The sequence below is a fragment of the Mastigoproctus giganteus genome, chromosome 8 (genome assembly GCF_048544385.1).
Source record: "Mastigoproctus giganteus isolate SK-2022 chromosome 8, ASM4854438v1, whole genome shotgun sequence".
Classification (NCBI taxonomy): Eukaryota; Metazoa; Arthropoda; class Arachnida; order Uropygi; family Thelyphonidae; genus Mastigoproctus; species Mastigoproctus giganteus.
Window position 1 is genome coordinate 114,352,577 of NC_143582.1, and position 22,788 is coordinate 114,375,364.

The following is a 22,788-nucleotide window of genomic DNA, read 5'->3' on the forward strand; positions in this document are numbered from 1 at the left end:
ATTGGCATTAAAGGAATTGATTGTGGATATTCGAGAAGTTGAAGCTGATTGAGCAGGGCAAGTTTTCTCGAACTGGAAAGTGGAATGCAATGTGCTATCATCAGCAAAACTATGGATAGGATTTCCGATTAATGAAAGAAGGTCATTACTATACAAGAGGAAAAGAATGGAAGGAAAGAACTGAACCTTGGGGGACACCAGCATTAGTAGTGAAGTTAGAAGACAGAGAGCCATCTACCATCACCCTCTGTGAGCGGTCAGAGAGAAAACTGGATAACCAATTACAAAGAACAGTTGGCAAATGATAAGATGGAAGCTTGTTTAGAAGACCTTTATGCCAAACATGATCGAAAGCCTTTGAGATGTCAAGAGTAACTGCTTGTGTTTCACCGAACTTTTCCATTGAATTTGTCCATAAATGGGTAACATAGTAAGAATATCATCTGTGGATCGACACTGATGGAATCTATACTGGCAATCGTTGATCAGAAGGAAGGTTTCTAGATAGTTTAAGAGTTGACAGTTAAGTGACTTCTCCATTACTTTAGAAAGAGTAGAAGTAATTGGATGGGAGGGATTTGTCACCCTTTTTAGGAATTGGCTGGATATGAGCAAATTTCCAAGCAGAAGGAAAAACACCTTTGGAATAAGAAAGTGAATAAAGGTGGCATAGAACAGGAGTAAGTTCAGGAGCGCAGGTTTTGAGAACAAGTGGAGAAATACTATCAGGACCTGGAGCTCCATCGAGAAATACCATCAGGACATAATCTTCATTATGTATTGAGATTGGCGTCACAAATTTGCAACCAAATTTTGAACAATTATTTAAAAATATCCAGTTTCAATCATCTCATTAAATGTTAAGTTTTGTCCAGGAAATGTTATTGTGTATATACTTAATAAAACTTTTCTATATTTCAATTTTAGCAAAAGTCACATTTAAAAGCAAAAGTCAAGTATTTTTTTTTTTAAAAACAAAAGTGATGTATTTCTAACAGAAACAAAAGTAAAATTTTTAAAGAAAACAAAAGTAAGTCATATTTTTATAATTTTAATAAAATCTAAAAAATAAATCACTGACATATATCTATTGCACATAAAAGTGCTGGGAATTTCCATTTTTTATATATAGCTTGAAAAGAAAAAAAGAAAAAAAAAAGAAAAAAAGGAAAGAACTTTTATGAGTAGCAAGATATAGAAAATGTGACAATTTTTTCTCCATTCACTCTATGTGGCCCGCGAAACAAATCTAACTTTGAATATGGCTCCCATATGGGAAAAAGTTGGACACCAACGCTCTGCATGATGCCCAAAACATAACTAACATTAAAAAAAATATATCAAAACTAATGCCAGTAGCATTACAAAACTGTTGAGCGAAAAAAATAAAAAAATAAAATCAAACATAATAATTAAATGAACAGGGAGGGAGAAGAAAAGGTAACAAGACTAAAAATTGTAGCAGAAACTCTTGAAATAATTTTGAAAATCCAATTAAGAATCATAAAAATTATTTAATTTTAGTGCCAATTACATAAAAATTTAAATTTAACAGCCCCCCCCCCCCCCTTGTAAGGTGACAGTTTCAAATTATGTGAAATATCACAAATAGAGACTATACTAACTACAATAAATAAAACCAAATTAACAAAAATAGACTGACCATTATGCCCCATATCGACAGAAGACCACAAGACCAATAATGGTTAGGGATTTGCTGAATTTCAATTGGTAGACAAATCGCCGCAACGGTGAATCGATTGAATGATCAGTTCACCATCCTTTATTGAAATCCTCTGCGCTGGCAGTTCAATCGGGGGATTGAATGGTGGACTGATCCTTCAATTGGTTCGCCGTTGCACTAATTTGTCTAACGACTGAAATGCAGCAATTCTCTGACCATTATTGGTCTTGTGGTCCTCTGTCCATATGGGGGCTAATGGTTGGTCTATTTTTGTTAATTTAGTTTTATTTTTTGTAGTTACTATAGTCTCTATTCGTGATATTTCACACAATTTGGAACTGGCACCTTATAAGGGGTGTGCCATTAAATTTAAATTTCTATGAAATTGGCACTAAAATTAAATGGATTTTTATGATTTTTAATTGGATTTTCTAAATTATTTGGAGAGTTTCTGCTACAATTTTTAGTGTTGTTACCTTTTCTTCTCCTTTCCTGTTGATTTAATTATTACGTTTAATTTATTATTTTTGCTCAACAGTTTTGCCATTCTACTGGCATTAGTTTTGATTTTATTTAATATTTAATATAAAATTTGTCTATATATATATATATATATATACATATACACACACACACAAGTAGACTCGATTTTTTGGGATAGATAGTAAAAAACAAATCCCGGATAATCAATTTCCCGGTTAATCCAAAAATACAGAAGTCCCTGACATATGCAACACACACACACGTTCTAGGACTTCTTATGTAAGTTGAGTTTTGCATAACTTGGTAATGAATAATAACATATTGCTACTAATTATTATTGATAAATCTGAATTCGGCACAATACTTGTTAATGTTTGGGCCATTTTCATACATCTTTATTATTTTAATTTTCTGATCCAAATTGATCGCTTTCCTTTTGTTGGTAGATTTAGCACTGCCACTTATTCTCTTAGTCCCCATGATAACGGTCAAAATGAAATTTTCTGTAAAGAACTTCACAGGGTTAAGGGGAAAACTCACTATTATCACCCCACATGAGCTCACAATTTACTAAAGCACATTTCTGGCAGTCACTACCATAAAACAATTTGCACTTTCTGGGTTGCTGGGCTTTTCTGTTAGTGCATCTAATTATAAACGGGTAGTTGTTGTTGTTGGGGTATCATGGCGCATAAGCTTAGAGGGGAACAGGTATCCTGTGTGTTATCAGACACTCAGCCTAAAACATTGATGGATCCAATATCTCTCTATAACAGAAGATTTAGGAGAAGTCCGGTTGGCCTGCCTCCCTAAAATCCACTCATGCACACCTTCTCGATGGTAAGCCCTGTGATGTCACTTAGGTGGCAACGAACGTGTAGAGTGGTTCTCTTCAAGACGCCTGGTCAGCGTGAAGAGGAAAAGACCAAACCCTCCAGCAATGAGAGCACAACAATACAAATGGCCCTCAGTCCCCAGCAGCTTTCACTCTCCCTCTTACGGCAGCGAGAGGATCAGAGTGGAAGCAGAGGGTGCTAAGAATCCCTGGGTACGACCAGGCTGCCATGCACAGAAATTGAACTTGGCCAGTTATAACGTACGATCACTCATCGGTGAAGACAGGATATTAGAGCTGGAAAAGGAATTAGAAAATGTGAATTGGAATATCATCGGTTTGGCTGAAACAAGAAGAAGAAATGAATCACTTATAAGTTTATCAAGTGGAAATCTGCTGTACACCAATGGAAACAGTGAAAGGAGTGAAGGTGGAGTTGGGTTTCTGGTCCATAAAGATTTTAAAAACAACATTTTGGAATTCAAAAGTACATCACCAAGGGTGTCAAGACTAATACTCAAGATTTCTAAGAGGTACAAGCTAAAGATTATAATGATTTATGCACCAACATCGAGCCATGATGATGAAGAGGTTGAAGAAATGTACACTGAAATTGAGAGTCTTCTAGATGAGCAGAAAACCCACTACACTATTATTATGGTGGACTTCAATGCTAAGGTTGGAAAAAGGCAAAACAGCGCAGAAAGAGGAACTACAGGAAATTTTGGAATTGGTGAAAGAAATAAAAGAGGTGAAAGACTTGTGGAATTTGCAGAATCTCAAGGAATGTCAGTAAAGAACACTTTTTTCAAGAAAAGGGTGAACAGAAAGTGGACATGGAAGAGTCCAAATGGATTAACAACTAATGAAATCGACTTCATCCTCGCTAACAGAAGATATATTGTGAATGATGTTACCATCCTGAATAAGGTAAATGTTGGAAGTGATCACAGAATGGTAAGATGTACACTTGATATAGATGTAGGAAAGGAAAGGAAAAAACTGACTCGAGTAAATAATACAAAGGTCTTTGAAATAACAGAGAAGGAGAAAAAGCAGTATGTACTGGAACTTAAGAACAAGTTTGAGCTTCTGCAGACTGCTCAGGACCAAGATATCGACGAGGAATATTACAACTTTCTGAAAGTGATAAAGCCCAAGAAACCTATAGGGAAACAGAAATCCAAAGAAGAAAAAATTAGTCAAGAAACACTTGTCATGATGAACCAAAGACGACAAATGAAGAGCAAGAAAAACACTGACAGGGAGAAAATTGAGTATACTGAGTTATGCAAAGCCATTAGAAAGAGACTCAGAGAGGACATAAGAAGATTTAACACAAGAAAAGTAGAACAAGCATTAAGGGAAAACAAAGGATTTAAATCAGCAGCCATGAGCTGTAATACAGAAAGACAAATGATACTGAAACTGAAGAATAGCGATGGTGTACTTATAAACAGCAGAGAAGGCATAATTCAAATAGCAGAAGACTACTATAGAGAATTATACAAGGAGCGAGGGAATGATACCAGCAGTGGGGAAGATGGATTGCAAAGTAGCAACACATACGACATACCCGATATTCTTCCTGATGAGGTAGAACATGCATTGAAGAAAATGAAGAATCGGAAAGCCCCGGGGGAAGATGAAGTTACTGTAGAGTTGTTAAAATTGGGAGGAAGAGACATAACACAAAAACTGGCAAGGCTCTTCACAAAGTGCATTAGAAAAGGTGTGATGCCTAAGCAGTGGAATAATGCAATCATAGTTTTGCTGCATAAGAAAGGAGATAAATCAGAAATTGGAAATTATAGCTCAATTAGCTTGTTATCCCATATCTACAAGTTGTTCACAAGGGTCATTACTAACAGGTTAGAAAGAATACTTGATGAGAATCAACCGAAAGAGCAAGCTGGCTTTAGGACAGGATTCTCAACTATGGATCACCTTCACGTAATATCACAGCTAATGGAGAAAGCAAATGAATATAAAACACCATTATGCCTGGCATTTGTGGATTATGAAAAGGCATTTGACTCCATACATCATAAGGCAAGTTTTGGGCACTGGAAAGACAAGGCATAGATACTCCATATATTATTTTTTGAAGAAAATATATGAGAGTGCTACATCCTTTATTAGACTAGACAAAGACAGTAGGAAATTTAAAATCGAGAAAGGAGTTCGACAAGGAGACACAATATCTCCGAAGCTGTTTACTGCTGCCCTTGAGGAAGCTTTCAGAAGATTAGACTGGTCGCAGAAAGGAGTCAATGTGAATGGAGAGTACCTAAACCATTTACGATTTGCAGATGACATTGTGGTCATAAGCCACGATCCCAAAGAATTAGAGGAAAATCTTAATCAGTTATGCACAGTTAGCAAGGATTTTGGACTAAAGATGAATATGGCTAAAACAAAAGTAATGATGAACAAGTATGCCACGGAAAGGGAAATAATGATTGAAGGAGCAGTAATTGAAAAGGTGGAGTCATATACTTATCTGGGACAAGTTATTAGCTGTAATAATGATAAATGGCTGGAAGTCAAGAGAAGAATAAATTTTGGATGGATAGCATTCAGGAAATATAGTCACATACTGAAGAGCAATATCCCAGTCTGTCTGAAACGTAAAATAAAGAATCAATGTATACTCCCCACCATGACTTATGGAAGTGAAACTTGGGCACTCACCAAAAGAATGGAAGAGAAGCTAAGAACTACACAGCGAAGAATGGAACGAATTATATTGGGAATCAGACTGTTAGATGAGAAGAGAAACACATGGATTAGGCAGCAAACTCAAGTAAAGGACATTCTTATCAAAACTAAAGAACTAAAATGGTCTTGGGCAGGACACATAGCTCGAAGACATGATGACAGATGGACTAAGAAAATAATAGAATGGTACCCAAGAGGAGCTAGAAGAAAACCTGGAAGACAAAAAGCGGAGATGGATAGATGAAATTCATGAGTTTTTGAGTAGTAAATGGATGGCCAGTGCTCAAAACAGAAGGAACTGGAAAGTTGCTGGAGAGGCCTTCATCCTGCAGTGGATTGAAAATGGCTGATGATGATGATGATGATGATGTCGCATAAGCTACTTTGGTTATAATGCGCCTATTCGTTTATATTAAAGGAAAAGAGAAAGAATCGTACTGTCTGAAATGTCCTTAATCAGAAAAGATTAAAAATTCTAGTTTGCTTCAGAAAACGGAAAATTCAGATATATTGGCCTTGTCGCCAATCAAATTCTCTAGGGTTATTGGTTGTTGAAGGGCAACCAGTGATTGCAGGGTATAAATTCTGTCCTGTTTATAACAGGGGCAGTCAATGAGAATGTGGTTAACAGTCATATTTATATAGCAATGTGGACACTGTGGTGGATCATCTCCTGTGTGTAAATGAAGGCGGGTCAGGTCAGTATGACCTATTCTTGCTCTTGAAAGAATTACTTCTTCTCGTCTTTATGTCCGGACACTGGAGAGCCAGATTTTCAGAACCTGTTTAATCTGAAAGAGTTTATTATTCGTTTTGGAATGCCATAGTGCTGTAAATTCTGATAGGCATGCTTCATGAATCATTAGTGCACAGTCTGAGGCTAGAACAGGGATATTTAAGCTAGAACAGGAATATCTAAGCTGGTTGTGTTTTTTGCAGCTTTATCAGCCTGTCCATTGCCTAAAATACCAGAATGTGCTGGTATCCAGCAGGTGACCAGTTGGTGGCGTTCTTTAATCTTTAGTAATAATTTTCTAATTTCATTTATAACGGTGAAATTTATTTGAGGAATTGCACACAAAGCCTTGACTGAGCTGAGGGAATCTGTGTAAATTAATGATTTTAAAGAGCAGTCAGGAGAGAGATTTTTTAAAGCTAGTTTAATTGTGAATAATTCAGCTGAAAAGATACTGAATTCAGAAGGAAGGGCTGCTGATACAATTGTATTCGGAAACACTGCAGCTGCTCCAACTTTTGAATTGGATTTAGAGCCATCCGTGTATATTGGTAAAAAATCAATATATTTTTGAGTGTGAACAGAATGAACTTGTCTGATATTTGATGATTGCAAAATATTCTTTCCCCACTGACAGAGGTAAGTGTCACAGGTCGGTATAGGAGGTTGAACCCATGGTGGTTGAGTACAAGTGGCTACTTGTACGGAATGGATGGATATATTCCAAACCTGCAGTAGTTCTAAAAGGCGATGACCAGCTGGTTTTACTATGCTAGGTTTATTTCTGTACAGATTTTCTAATGGTGGATTGAAAAGATATGGCTGAATGGGATGTGAGGCACAACTTTGTATCTTGACAGAATACTTCAGCAATAGAAATTTCCTACATAAAGATAGTGGCGGCTCGTGAGCATCAATGTAAAGGCTATGTGCTGGCAATGTTCTGAATGTACCAAGTGCAATCCTCAGTGCACTGTGTTGAACTGGATCAAGCCAGCGTAATGCGCTCTTTCTGGCAGAGTCATAAATAGGAGCTCCATAATCAAGATGGGATCTGATTAATACCCTGTATAATCAAAGAAGGGAGGTACGATCTGCACCCCACGTTTGTACAGATAAAATTCTGAGTATCTTTATCTTTTTTAAGCAGGCAGTACGCACTTTTTTAATGTGCTCTAAGAAATTAGCATTAGCATTAGTAGAGGCATATGATGCAAGAAAGCAAGCTTATTCAGCATCAGCCAAAAAAAAAAAAAAACCCTCTCCCATTTCACCCCTCCGTTCGTTCGAAATACCTGTCCAGTTGAGCTTTAAATTTGTTTAGGCTATCAACTTCAACAACAAGTGATGGAAGTCGGTTCCACCAACCAACCACCCGCTGGCCAAAGGCAAATTTCCGCACATCTATCCGACATCCGTCCTTCCTCAATTTGAATTTATGCCCTCTGAGGTGATTATTCTGAGAAATATGAAGAATCCCATTGGCATTGAGCATGCTCAAACCATTCAAAGCCTTATACACCTCTATCAGATCACCTCGCCGGTGCCTAGTCTCCAGACTCTGTAATTTGCAAAACTTAAGCCTTTCTTCGTAAGAGCAACCCTTTATTCCATTTACTAATCTTGTTGCCCTTCTCTGTACCCGTTCCAGCAGCTCTACATCCTTCTTGAAATGAGGCCTCCAGACCTGTATACAGTACTCAAGATGTGGCCTAACCATTGCCTTATACAAGGGAATAATCACCTCCTTATCCCTGCTAGAAAAATTCCTGTATATCATTGACAAGACACCATGAGCTACTCTTGCAGCTCGTCTGCACTGCTCAGAGAACTTCATATCTGCCTGCACAATTACCCCCAGGTCCTTTTCATTCTCCACCACTGTCAGTGTAGTACCGCAGAGTTGATACATTGCTCTGGGGTTACTGTTACCCATATGTAGTACTTTACATTTGTCAATGTTAAACTTCATTTGCCACCTCTCAGCCCATCTGTTCAACCTTTCCAGATCCTGTTGCAGCAGCATAGCGTCAGTAGTGTCCTTAACGACCCTGCCAACCTTCGTATCACCTGCAAACTTAGACATTAAACTTGATATCCCATCATAAATATCATTCATAAACACCGAAAACAACAACGGACCCAACACTGAACCCTGAGGAACTCCACTAATAACATTAGTCCACGTTGAGCAGTGTCCATTGATTACCACTCTCTGTCTTCTGCCACTCAACCATCCCCTTATCCATAGCAGCAATTTGCCTCCAATGCCACACTGCTCCAATTTGTGCAGCAGTCTTCCATGTGCAACAGTATCAAAAGCCTTTCTAAGATCCAAATATATAATATCAAAGTTATTCCCTGCATCCAGTTCTTTTGTGACTACATCATAGTATCCAATCAAATTGGTCAGGCAAGACCTGCCCTTAACAAAACCATGCTGCGTCTGAGCTATAACTGAATTCTTGTCTAGATGATCCTGCAGTGCTTCTTGAACCAGTGCCTCCATTAATTTACCTGGAACAGAAGTTAAACTAACAGGTCTATAATTACTTGTGTCAGCCTTTGATCCTCCTTTGTGAATTGGGGTTACATTTGACATCTCCAGTCTATGGGTACCTCCCCTGAGTCCAAAGAAGCTCTCATAATTATGGCTAGGGGTTTGCATACTTCCTTTGCTGCCTCCTTTAATATAACTGGATAGATCCCATCCACCCCAGGTGCCTTTTTTATGTTTATCCTCAACAATCTCTCCTCCACTTTCCTCTCAGTTATTACAAAATCATCCAGCTCACTGCCAATGTTTACTTTACCTACATCATTCTCCTTCCTGAATAACTCCTCATGCGTGAATGTAGATGCAAAATACTCGTTTAGATTGTTAGCCACCTCAGCAGGATCCTCAACTGTTGAACCATCAATATCCAGTGGACCAATCTGATTCATCCCTTTCCTTCTCGAGTTCAAGTATGTAAAGAACTCCTTTCTGTTTTTCTTTGCATCCTTTGCCAAGGATTTTTCGTAGTCTGCCTTTGCCTGCCTAATCTCCTTTGTGACTTGGTTACAGACCAACTTATATCTATCATAGGCTTCCATGTCACCCATTAATTTGTATGTATTCCATGCATTTTTCTTCTCTGCCACATGTCTCATTAGTCCATCTGACAACCATTTAGGCCTAAACCTTGAACAATATTTCTTAGTTGGTATGTAAAGCCTGGTAGCCACCAAGATTAGTTCCTCGAATGCTTCCCATTTTGAGTTTGCTGTTGGTAACATCATCAGTTGGTCCCACTGTATAGAATTTAAATACTGTCTCAGACCATCATAGTCGCCTTTACGAAAACAAAAACCCTTCCCTTTACCTCTGATGGTAGTTACCTCCTTGAGTAAATCCCACTTCAACACACTGTGATCACTGCCACCTAGTGGTTCATTTATCTGCAGGTTCTTAATGCATGAAGAATCACTACTGATAATCAGATCAAGAGTACTGCTCCCTCTTGTTGCCTCACGAACATGCTGATGTAGAAAACAATCATCCAATAAATCCACAAAAGCCTTGCTAGTGTGCGAGTGACCAACCCACAAATTCCAGTCAATACCTGGGATATTAAAATCCCCCATTATAAGACTCTCTGATTTACTGGCCCACTCTATTTCCCTGTACAATATATTATTATACTCATCAGAGTCATTAGGCCTATAGCACACTACTACTCTCAATTTTGATTTCCCTATGCTTATGTCACACCAAACTGACTCGACACTGCCCTGTCCATCGATGTCAACTGGCTTCACTTCCTTTGACTTTATGTGTTTCTTAATTAATAGCATAACCCCTCCTCCCCTCCTGTCCTGTCTATCCTTTCTATATACATTGTATTCCCCAAATTCCAGTTCCGCATTACTTATATCTGTGTGACACCACGTCTCTGATATCCCAACAATATCTGCCTTTGATGTTTTGAGCAATACCTCAAATTCATCAAATTTATTTACCAAACTCCTAGCATTGGTGTACACGCAGGTATACATGCACCTGTTTCTATTCTTAGCTACCCTAACACAACCCATGTGTTTACTTGTAACGCAATGACTACCAGCAGTCTCTGAAATATCCTGCATCTTGTTTTTCAGACTTCTGCTCATTTGAATAGAAGCAGGGCAAGAATCACTTCCACCTCTGCCAGTGGCTACTGTTAATCTATTAGTCCTTGTATCCCCCCCAACTAGCAGTTTTCCGACCCACCTAACACTGCCTCGACAGCATCAGCAAAAATTCTTGCACCCTTTCTATTTAAGTGTATCCCATCCCTGTAGAAGCAATCTCTCCTGTTAACAAGTACAGTCCAGGCTGAAAAAAATTCTACCCCTTGAGCCTTGCACAATCCCTCCAGGGCCGAATTGATCGACAAGGCTCTCATCATATACTCCCTCCTATCGTGTCTGGGCAGAATTGCAGACACTTTCAAGTTCAACCCTAATTCACGGCTTTTTTTCAACAGTGACCTGTACTTGCTAAGTAATTCCTCCGGTCTCCTACTCTTAATATCATTAGTGCCAACTGTTACAACTTAGCTTGTTGTCCATGATTAAACCTAGAAATCTAATGTTACTAGTGACTGGGATGGAAATATTAGAGATGTGAAGTTAAGGATCCAGATGAAATTTGCGTTGTCTACAAAAATGGATAGCAACTGTTTTTTGCTGCGAAAGCCTATAGCCGTTAAGGCTGGCCCATTGCTGTATTTCATTTAATGATATCTGAAGCTGTCGTTCCATAGATCTCATATTTTGGGAATGACAGGAGATGGAAAGGTCATCTGCATAAAGGTAAGTTTCTACAGTATTTGGAAGTTTAGTGATACAATCTATTCTTAGGGCGAAAAGAGTGGCACTCAGTACTGATCCCTGTGGAACACCTTCTTCCTGAATGAAAGTTGCAGAGAGGGCATGTTGGTATCAAACTTGAAACGATCTAGTGGGTAGAAAATACTTTATAAATATAGGAAGGTTGCCCCACACACCAAGAGAGTAAAGATCTCTTAGTATGCCATGCCACCAGGTGTCAAAAGCCTTCTCTACATCTATGGAAATCATTACTAGATGTCTATGCTTAATAAAAGCATTACGAATGGCAAATTCAGCCTTAACCATAAGGTCTAGGCATGACCTGTTTTGACGACAGCCATACTGACTAGTGCTCATTAACTGTTCTGAATCAATTATCCAGACGAGTCTACAGTGGACAATTTTTTCTAGAATTTTGCTGAGGCAGCTTGAGAGGGATATTGGTCTATAGCTATGGGGATTGGTTGGATTTTTTCCAGGTTTTAGAAATGCCAAAACAGTAGAATGATGCCAAGAAGTTGGATAGACATTTTCTAGAAAAATACGATTGTAAAAGAGCAGGAGACGCAAAGCTCTGTCATCAAGGTGTTGCAGCATGATGTAATAGATTCCATCTGGTCCAGCAGCACCATTGTGGGCTGTTCCGATAGCAGGCAAGAGTCCGGAATATTGTAGGGGTTTGTTATAAGGCAGAAGGAGGGCAGTCTGGAAGTTAATAGAGTGCTGTTCTGCAATGTTTTTAATTCTCTGGAAAGGTAGTAGTAGTAGTAGTGGTGGTATGTGATGCAAATGTGTATGATCAGACAAAAAAAAAAAAAAAAAAAAACACACCATTCCCTCCAAATACCTGTCCAGTTCCTCCTTAAATCTTTTCAACCTATCAACTTCCACAACGTCAGATGGAAGTTCGTTCCAGCAATTAACCACCCACTGGCTAAAGGCAAATTTCCACACATTTATTCTACATCTGTCTTTTCTTAATTTGAATTTATGCCCCCTTAAGTTTGTAATCTGAACAAGTGGAAGGATCACATCAAAATTCAGCGTGCTCAACCCATTCAAGGCCTTATACACCTCAATCAGATCACCGCGCAGGTGCCTAGTCTCCAGCCACTGCAATTTGCAGAACTTAAGCCTCTCTTGGTAAGAGGATCCCTTCATTCCCCTCACCAATCTTGTTGCCCTTCTCTGTACACGCTCAAGTAAATCTACATCCTTCCTAAAATGAGGCCTCCAGACCTGTACGCAGTACTGAAGGCATGGCCTGACCATTGCCTTATACAGAGGGATAATCACTTCCTTTTCCCTGCTAGCAAAATTCCTATATATCATTGACAAAACCCCATGACCTGCCCTGGCAGCCTGTCTGCATTGCTCAGAAAACTTCATATCTGCCTGCACAATTGCTCCCAGGTCTTTTTCATTTTCTACCACCTTAAGTGTAGTACCACACAGTTGGTACGTTTCTCTGGGGTTACTTCTACCCACATGCAGTATTTTACATTTGTCAAGGTTAAACTTCAGTTGCCACTTCTTAGCCCATCTGCCCAAATTATCTAGATCCTGTTGCAGTAGCACACTGCCATTACTGTCATTAACAACCCTGCCAACCTTTGTATCACCTGCAAACTTCGATACTAAGCCTGATATACCTTCATCAATATCATTGATAAATATACAAAACAACAGTGGACCCAACACCGAACCCTGTGTGACTCCACTAATAACATTAGTCCACGAAGAGCAGCACCCATTGATTACCACCCTCTGTCTTCTCCCACTTAACCATCCTTTTATCCATTGTAGCAACTTATCCTTAATACCATTCTGCTCCAATTTGTACAATAGTCTCATGTGCAACAGTGTCAGAAGCTTTCCTGAAATCCAAATATATGATATCAAAATTATTTTTGCATCCAGTTCCTTTGTAACCACATCATAATATCCTATTAAATTTGCCAGACAAGACTTTCCCTTAACCAACCCATGCTGGGTCGGAATTATTGCTGCAGTCTTGTCTAGATGATCCTGCAATGCATCTTTAACAAGTGACTCCATTATTCTACCCGAACAGAAGTTAAACTAACTGGTCTGTAATTACTCGTGTCACCCTTCGATCACCCTTTGTGAATTGGGGATACATTTGCACATCTCCAGTCCGTGGGAACCTCCCCTGAGTTCAAGGATGTTCTCATAATTATGGCTAAGGGTTTGCTTAGTTGCTTTGCCGCCTCCTTTAATATAACTGGATAGATCCCATCCACCACAGGTGCTTTTCTTATGTTTAACTTCAACAATTTCTCCTCCACTTTGCTCTCAGTTATTACAAAATCATTAAGTATCCTGCTACAATTTGATAACCTTCTGCCATTTCCAAACCTTAATAACTCCTCGTGTGTGAATGTAGATGCAAAATACTCATTCAGTTTGTTTGATAAGCTGCTGCTGCTGAGATTTCAGCAAATGTGTTGCCCAAAGCATTTGCGATATCTAAAGTACTAGATAGATCTTGTCCATTATAGGACAGAATTGGTGAAGGTATGGTAGGAAACTTACCAGAAAGCTGTCTAATTTTTTTCCATATTATTTTGGTGTCAGTGTTTTTGTTAATGCTTGATGCAAAACGGATCCAGGATTCTATCTTGGCTTGCCTTTGTATGAAACTGGCTTTTGCCTTTGACTTCTTATAATTTATTAGTTTGGGTGTTGTTGGATATTGCCGAAACAAATTCCAGCTTTATCTTTTGCTTTTTTGGCTCTTGCACATTGCTCATTCCACCAATAATTATGGGGTTTGAGCCTGTCACCACCAAATATGGAGGATGCGGAAAGGTCAGGGAATGACCACCGCATATCCTGGAGCAATATGGCCTTAGTTGCTAATGCTCCTAAAATCCAAAATAACAAACAACCAATAATTATAATGCTTACGAACCGAGGGATTTGATAGTGGTATTGTGTCTTGAGCCACATTTAGGAGATGTGACGTGATGTATTCTGTCACATTATTGATAGGCTGGAGATGGATTTTTTCCTCATCAAAAGATATTGATGACCGCAATTTTGCCCAGTTTACCCGGGCAAATTTCCATTTTCTACAGGGTTGAGCTGGAGGAGCATATGTTATTAATAGGCTGCATACGATTGGGAAGTGATCACTACCCACTGGATCATTTAAAACATACTACTCTATGGTCAGGACCAGTAATGGAGAACAAATGGAGAGATCTATGGCTGAGGTATGTCCATTTGGGAGCTGTTGTTATTTGGTTTTTAGGAGCATTAGCAACTAAGGCCATATTGCTCCGGAAATATGCGGTGGTCATTCCCTGACCTTTCCGCAACCTCCGTATTTGGTGGTGACGGGCTCGAACCCTGGTCTAATCAAGAAGTGTGTGCTACGCCCTGCTGCTCCTTCCCACCTGGCTACAGAGGCACCCCCATTTGGGAGCTGAACGTGAGTGTGTGTGTGTGTGTGCCAGTATTGAGTATAGTGAGGTTTACTGCCTCTATTAGGCTCTCAATGAGTCGACCTCGTCTATCTAATTTAGGATCGCCTCATAAGGGGTGGTGCCCAATAAACGGGTAGTAAACTCGATCTTACTGCATTTGTGATAATACCAATAACTGGAATTATGTGGGTTTTGCGTTATTATAGGAAAATGTGTGTCTCCTTCACTGAAATCTTTAGTCATATAAAAAAACTTAAATAAATTTTTAAAAAAATTTCTTCTCTTTCCTATTTTTTTTTCTTGTTACTCCGTATCTCACTTGTGCAATTTCTGTGTGCCGTGATCATCTTTCTTGATTCCTTATCTTTTTTGTTTGTTTTAAATTTTACAATCCAAAAAAAAAAAATTGTGTGAAAAAAAATTTACGCAAGTACGAAGTTATGTAAGTCAGGGACTTACTGATCGAAAAATGTTCAGCAACTTAAATAAAAAGTATGGCGATAGATAAAAAAACAAAAAACTTACTATGCACTACCCGCGTGTTCAATACGATGCTTCCCTTTATTTTTTATGATGTCGCGTATGGTTTGGTCACCAACATTATAATGGTTCTTTAGAGATTTAACGGATGCACCATTTTCAAACTTTTGAATAATTTCAAGTTTTTGTTTAACTGAAAGCGCAACTCTTGTGCTTGCCCATCATTTTCATGATTTCTAAACAAAAAAAATATATATTTACTATAAAAAAAAAATCCGGCATCCCTCACATAAATAACGAAACAAGATTTGTCTTTTTGCTATGCAACGGAACACAAGAATCGACTCGACCCACTAAAACAAACTAAACATTTCTTCTCTCTCCCTCTTTTTTTTTTTTTTTTTTTTGAGCGGCGGATGTGAAGACAGCAGGGGTCAAGATAATAGGTGCATTATCTCTATTCTGGTTATTACTTGAATTTTATGATTTCTGGTTGATTTTTTTTTTTTTTTTTTTTTTTTTTTCAAGTCTTGAACTGTCCTGGTTAATCGAATCCCAGTAAATCGTGAGTCTGCTGTATATACAGACAAATGTTTATTTGCAGTGTATTGGGTAGGGGTGCTGACCTGTCAATTGTAATTACCATGGAAAAAATTGAGAATGCCTGCAAGCTAAAAGAGATAACATGAAATTAAACTAGATTAATATTAAAATAATAGTGATAATAATAATGGTACTTAAAGTTTTAGCCTAGGGATTTAACTACTTCTCTTCATAGGGTCGGCAGCCAAAACCGTAGGAGCCACCACAATAAGCAGGGTCTCTGTTTCTGTTATGATGTATATGTGCAAAACGTATACTCACAGCTGACCAGACAGAGACCAAGAGGAAGGAATAAAATTCAAACAAATAAAATAAGTGATAAATATAAAATAGCTAAAGTAAAAAAGCAAGAGTTAAAAAGCTAAAGTAATGCCAATTAAATCTTGTTAAAGGAAAGCTAGGGTCAGCTATGATGTATACGTTTCGCATGTATACATCATAACAGAAACAGAGACCCTGATTATTGTGGTGGCACCTACGGTTTTGGCTGCCGACCGTATGAAGAAGTAGTTAAAGACCTAGGACCCATCGTTATTATCATTATTATTTTTATGTTAATCTACTTTAATTTCAGGTTATCTCTTTTACCTTGCAAGCATTCTGAATTTTTTCCAATGTAATTACAATTGACAGGTCAGCACCTTGAACATTGCACGGGAACTACGTCAAGTACAGAATTGTGGCGCTAGGTAACACTGCAAGCATCCTTTGTAAATCAGTGTGTCACGTGGCGTCAGGTTGAAGAGAGTCATTGAATATTTATGTACAATTCTTTGGCAGTGTGTTTCGCATAGTTTGCAATTTTTGCAATGGCTGATGTGAGAGAATAACGTGCTTGCATTAAGTTTTGTTTCCTTCTTAACAATAGAGCAGCAGAATCCCATAAGAAGTTGAAACAAGCTCTTGGTAACAATGGTTTAGGCCAGATGGAGACCTACTACTAGTTTAACCATTTTAAAAACAGTCGGATGTCGGTTGATGACAATGATCACTCTGGGCGTCCATCATCGAGCACCACCCCAGAAAATGTCACAAAAGTTCGGGTGGAAATCTGTGAAGACTGCAAACAAACCATCCACAACATTGTAGGACTATCATACAACACGTGTCAGCGGATTTTGTAAGATGAGTTGAACAGTCTACACGGGTAGCACATTGTTATTGTCAACGTCCTCCCCACAACGGGTGGAAAAGGCCTGAGTTCGAATCCTGTCGATGACGCGAGGAACTTAAATAGGCTTTTTTCACTTTGTGGAAGAGTCAGTTGGTCTCAGGCAGAGATAGCAAGGATTTCCCCGAGAAATTGGGGTTTTTTGTCCGGCAAAACAGACAAATCGACCATAGAATGCACGCAATTAACAGACATAAGACACAGCATAGCAGATGAATTTAATTATTTGGATAGCCAAAAAATAGATTTTTTTTTTTTTAGATGAGATTAAGATTGTGGTCACTTTTGTGCCACAGTTACTGAGTGAAGACCAAAAGCAGAATCGTAAGGAAGTTAGCAGAGATCTTCAAGAACAGGCCAAGAGTGATTAAAACTTCCTTTCTGTGGTTGTCACTGGTGATGAGAGCTGAGAATAGGGTATGACCCAGAAACCAATCAACCCAGTAGAAGAGCCCATCTTAGCGCCAACCGAAGAAAGCCCGACAAGTGAGAAGCAATGTGAAGTATCTGTTTTTTGGACATTGGTGGAATTATCCATAAGGAATTCATCCCTCCTGGCCAGACTGTCAATGCAAAGTTCTACTGTGATGTCCTGAGGCAGTTAACGGAAGCCATCAGGAGGAAACAGCGGAGCACAACAAACTGGGTCCTTCATTACGACAATGTGCAGGCCCACACATCTCTCGCTGTGGCGCAGATTTTTGCATTTAACAACATGACAATTGTCTCCCGTCCCCATTAGCCTCTGACGGGCACCAGGTCCAAATTTATGTGAAATATCACCAACAGAGATGTAAACCACTACAATAAACCAAAACAAAAATAAACTAAAAATAGACTGACCATTACACCCCATCTCGACAGAGGACCACAAGGTCAGTAATGGTCAGGGAATCGCTGCATTTCAAACACTAGACAAATCGCCGCAAAGGAGAATCGATCGAAAGATCAGTCTACCACCAGATCCCCCGAACCGCCAATACAGGGGAATTGAACAGCGGTGGTCCTGATGCAGCGAAAATTAAAAATAGAACAGATACGAGCACTCCAGTGCAAAGCCACACTACTGACAAAAGTAATCTTAACCAGTTTATATAGACGAATAATATGCCATACTGCTGGCAATATTTTTTATTTTTTATTTTTATTTTAATCCTTATTCTAATTTATTTGGATGGTTATATATATATATATATATATATATATATATATGTATAATTATACATATATTTGAATAACATTTAAAATAGTTGGAAACTGAATCTTTCATAATAAAAATAAAAAGGTACAGCAAACATCAGAGGCAGCAAAAAACATATTCCTCTACATCATGCTCGAAATATAACCATAGAAATAAATTAGAATAGGAATTAAAAATAATGCCAGCAGCATTGCAAGACAAGAGCGAAAATAACCAAAATTAAACATAACGATAAACCAACAGGGAGGGAAGAGAGGGGTAACAAGAGTAAATATTGCAGCAGAAACTCTCTAAGATAATTTAGAACATCTAAATGTAAGGATAATAAAATAGATTAAATTTCAAAAGCCAATTAAATAGAAATTTAATGGCGCTTCCCCCCTCTGACGGGCACCAGGTCCAAATTTATGTGAAATATCACTAAGAGAGATGTAAACCACTACAATAAAATAAAACAAAAATAAACCAAAAATAGACTGTCCATTTAGACCCATCTCAACAGAGGACCACAAGGCCAATAATGGTCAGGGAATCAATAGTCCATCCATAGTTCATTACTTGTCTATATAATTTGGTTAAGATTACTTTTGTCAGTAGTGTGGCTTTGCACTGGAGTGCTTGTATCATTCTATTTTTTAAATTTTCACTGCATCAAGACCACCACTGTTCAAGTCCTCTGCATTGTCGATTCGATCTGGGGATCAGGTGGCAGACTGATCTTTCGGTCGACTCGCCTTTGCGGCGATTTGTCTAGCGATCGAAATGCAATGATTCCCTGACCATTATTGGCCCTGTGGTCCTCTGTTGAGATGGGGCATAATGGTCAGTCTATTTTTGGTTTATTTTTGTTTTATTTTATTGTAGTGGTTTACATCTATGTTAGTGATATTTCACATAAATTTTGACCTGGTGCCAGTGAGGGGGGGGTGCCTTTAAATTTCTATTTAATCTATTTTATTATCCTTACATTTGGATGTTCAAAATTATCTTAGAGAGTTTCTGCTGCAATATTTACTCTTGTTACCCCTCTCTTCCCTCCCTGTTGGTTTATCGTTATGTTAATTTTGATCATTTTCGCTCTTGTCTTGCCATGCTGCTGCTGGCATTATTTTTATATTCTATTCTAATTTATTTCTATGGTTACACACACACACACACACACATATATATATATATATATATATATATGTAAGGTTTGGATATTAATTCAATATTGCATATTCTCATATTGAAATCTGTGGCCAAACTTTCCAGACCTGAAACATGCAGAATCTATTCTACTCTAACTGATAGAAGAAACAGAATTTTTAATTACAGTTCTTGAATATCCACAATTTCATTCTGCTGATGTATTAGCATACATATCTATCCCACTGTCTTATGATTGTATTGGTCTACAACAAGATCTCTCAAAATATGACAATTCAGTAAATAAGTTGTAAATCAATAGTGAACCATCTGCTTTTTTAAATAAAATGCATCCGGGTCTTAAAATTAATAGCTCATATTCAAACCACTATTTAAAAATGTTAAGAATTTCTATTCATATAAAAATCTGATGACAAAAAAAAAAAAAAAAAAAACTTGTATCTGAAAAATGTCCAAAGAATACTTTGTTTCAGATGATCATGCAAGATCATCTTATGATCATGATCATGATCATCTTATGATCATGCAAGATAATGCTGACAAAGAATATAAATGACTATTTAAATATTTTAAAAATGGGAAAAACCTAAGGTAAACCAGCAAATATAACTTACCTGGATTTGAACTTTTCTGCAACAATAAAGAATTTTCGTTATGTTTCTCATAATGGAAATCTGCTATTTGAGCTAATTTAGCTTCCATTTCACGCAGCTTATTTTTGGTAGCATAAGCTGAAAAAAAGCGAGGGCCAATGCTGCCTGTTTGAGAAATTCTGTACAAAAAAAAAAATAATAAATAAATAAGCAAATTAACATACATCTGAAGGAAAACAATTTTCTGATGTAAACTGTATTGTCTTTGTTGTTGTTGTATTTAAGGTTCTTTTTGGTATGGGGCATACTGTGCCTATTCATGATTTAACTGCAATTAAATCATCCATACTGAGGTGATTAGATAGATTTATGCATCTTAGATAATAAAATCAGAATTTGCATCACTTCAGAATTTGCATCACTACCAAGAAAATGTGACAAGGTTAACGGTTCCTACAAGTTTGATAAAGAGATTTTGGGAAACTTGACTGTTGAGGATATCCTTGATCGTTAACAAAGATAGGCAAAATGAACCCTGAGAAGCATTCACTCCCATAAGAAAAACAGATCAGCTGAATGGGAATGACCAATGTGGAGTCTTGCCAGAATCACGTCTTCTCAGCTGCTTTGCCTGAAATGAGACTACACAATTCCAGTTTTTTTTTGTTTTTTTTATCTGCAGAAGTTAATCATTATTAATTTGAGTTTGCCACAGCTGAAACTGGCAATTACTATATGCTATTTTAATAATGAATCTGTAAACAACGGAGCACTTTCAGGACATCTTGACAGTAAGGAGCAGTATAAGTTATACTCTATGCCAACATGAGCCAAGATCTAGCAGAAAGTGACAATTTCTTTGTAAACTTGAAGGTGACAATCTAGATCACAACTGTTCCATGATCCGACGAGAGAGAGAAAGTAGACAATGGCAACAACTGCATTTAAGCAATGTATGTGTGCATGTGTGTCAGAGCTAGTGATTATTTGTTCATGGTGTTTTTTAGGGCTTGAAGTGCACTTAAAGAATCTGAGAAAATTATGCTGTTTTTAATATCGGAGGACTCAATGTACTTCAGTGCAACCTAAATTGCTATAAGTTCGGCAGAGAATATACAGTAAACTTTCAGAGATTCGAGGTGCATTACTTCGATTTTTACATTATCTAGAAAGTTTTATTTTTAATACATTTAATACAGAAATAATGAGATTAAATAAGAAATAAAGATTAAAAATGTAATTTTATTAACTGCACAAAAAAAACAAACATGTTGAGGATCCATTGTTATATTCTGCCATTAATACACTCCTACTTATGCCCCATTCTATTTTCTCTTTTACACCTTTATTATTTATTTCTGTATTATAAGTTTAGTCTGCATTTGTATTATCTCCATCCTCCTAACAATAGGTGGAAAAGGCCCAGGTTCGAATACAATCGTAGCCAGGAACTTTTATGGGCTTTTTTTCACTACCTAACTGAGTTGGTCAGTCTCAAGCATAGATAGCAAGGTTTCCACCCCCCCAACAGAAACTGGGGTTTTTCACCCAACAAAACAGGCAAATCAACCAGAGAACACAAGCAATTCACAGACACAACACACACAGGTATATGAATTAACTTTCCAGGTGACCCTAAAATGTAATAATTTGGATTATATCAAGTTTGTCACTAAGCTTTAATGTTGTTGTTCTTTTCTCTGAATGAGGTTTATTAACTTTAGGAGCAATAGTGAGGGGTTTTTAATTTAAAATAAATGTCAAACAGCAGTATAATCTGTAATATCAGTACAGAGTTCACTTTCAAAATGGCAAATGTAATCAAATACAGTAAGCACGTGGCTTTTCTGTGACAATTCCAATGTGGCCATTGTTCTTTGACCCATCAGTATGTACTATGACAAAGCTGGAAACTGATCTGCTACTGCATGGTATAGTTCCAAGAAATTCTCTATGTAATGTAGATTTAATCCATTTATGAAGATACAAATTGCATGAAGATGGAGTAATGATCCAAGGAGCAAGGGAGGGTGAGAAGGTATTTGCCACATTGTCTGAGGTAAGATGAAGTTCTTATATAGGTGTTTTATTCTCACAACAAAAGGTTAGTTACAGTAGGGTGGTTTTGGTATAACCTGCTGTACTCATTTTATACACATAGCATAAAGTTTTCTTCTGATTGAGAGAAGAGATTCATGTGGATCAGCATATAGACTATGTATTGGAGACGTGCAATATGCTCTTAGGGCAATGCATATTTCACTATGATGGATAGGCTCAAGCCAGAGAAGGACACTAGGTCTAGCTTAGCTATATACTGGTGCTCTATAGTCAAGCTTTGATCTTATTAAGGTTCTACATAACAGTAACAAGGTAAGTCAATCCGCAACAGCACCAATGGCCACTTAGCTGCTAAGAGAATGTGGATGATATTTAGTTTTTGCTGACAGGATGTTCTTTAAATATGCTCTAAAGAGGTAAGTTTATAAATAATCTAATGTGATTCCTAAGAACCATATGCTGAGGTGAGCTGCTATTGATTTGCCATTCAGTTGTAGTTCCAGATGTGGTTGAAGTTTATATTGGTGGCAAAAATGGATGCACAACCATTTTTGATGAGAAAGTTGAAAGACATTAGTTTGTGTCAGTGAAATGATCTTAGATATTACCCCTTGTAACTGTCTCTCAATAGTATTCATGTTGTGCATGACATGTTTGTTTGTTTGTTATTTGGTTTTTAGGAGCATTAGCAACTAAGGCACATTGCTCCAGGGATATGTGGTGGTCATTCCCTGATCTTTCCGCATCCTCCGTATTTGGTGGTCA

At 37.8% G+C, this 22,788-nt stretch overlaps 1 protein-coding gene across 1 annotated transcript in view; it reads right to left on the bottom strand.

The window, feature by feature from the left end:
* The window catches only part of Epg5 (ectopic P-granules autophagy protein 5), a 1,526,775-nt gene that overhangs the window by 898,614 nt on the left and 605,373 nt on the right, over positions 1-22,788 (bottom strand). The window contains exon 23 of the mRNA XM_090380318.1: positions 19,984-20,141. Coding sequence (XP_090236444.1) covers positions 19,984-20,141 — 158 coding nt within the window. The remainder of the gene's footprint in view (positions 1-19,983; positions 20,142-22,788) is intronic.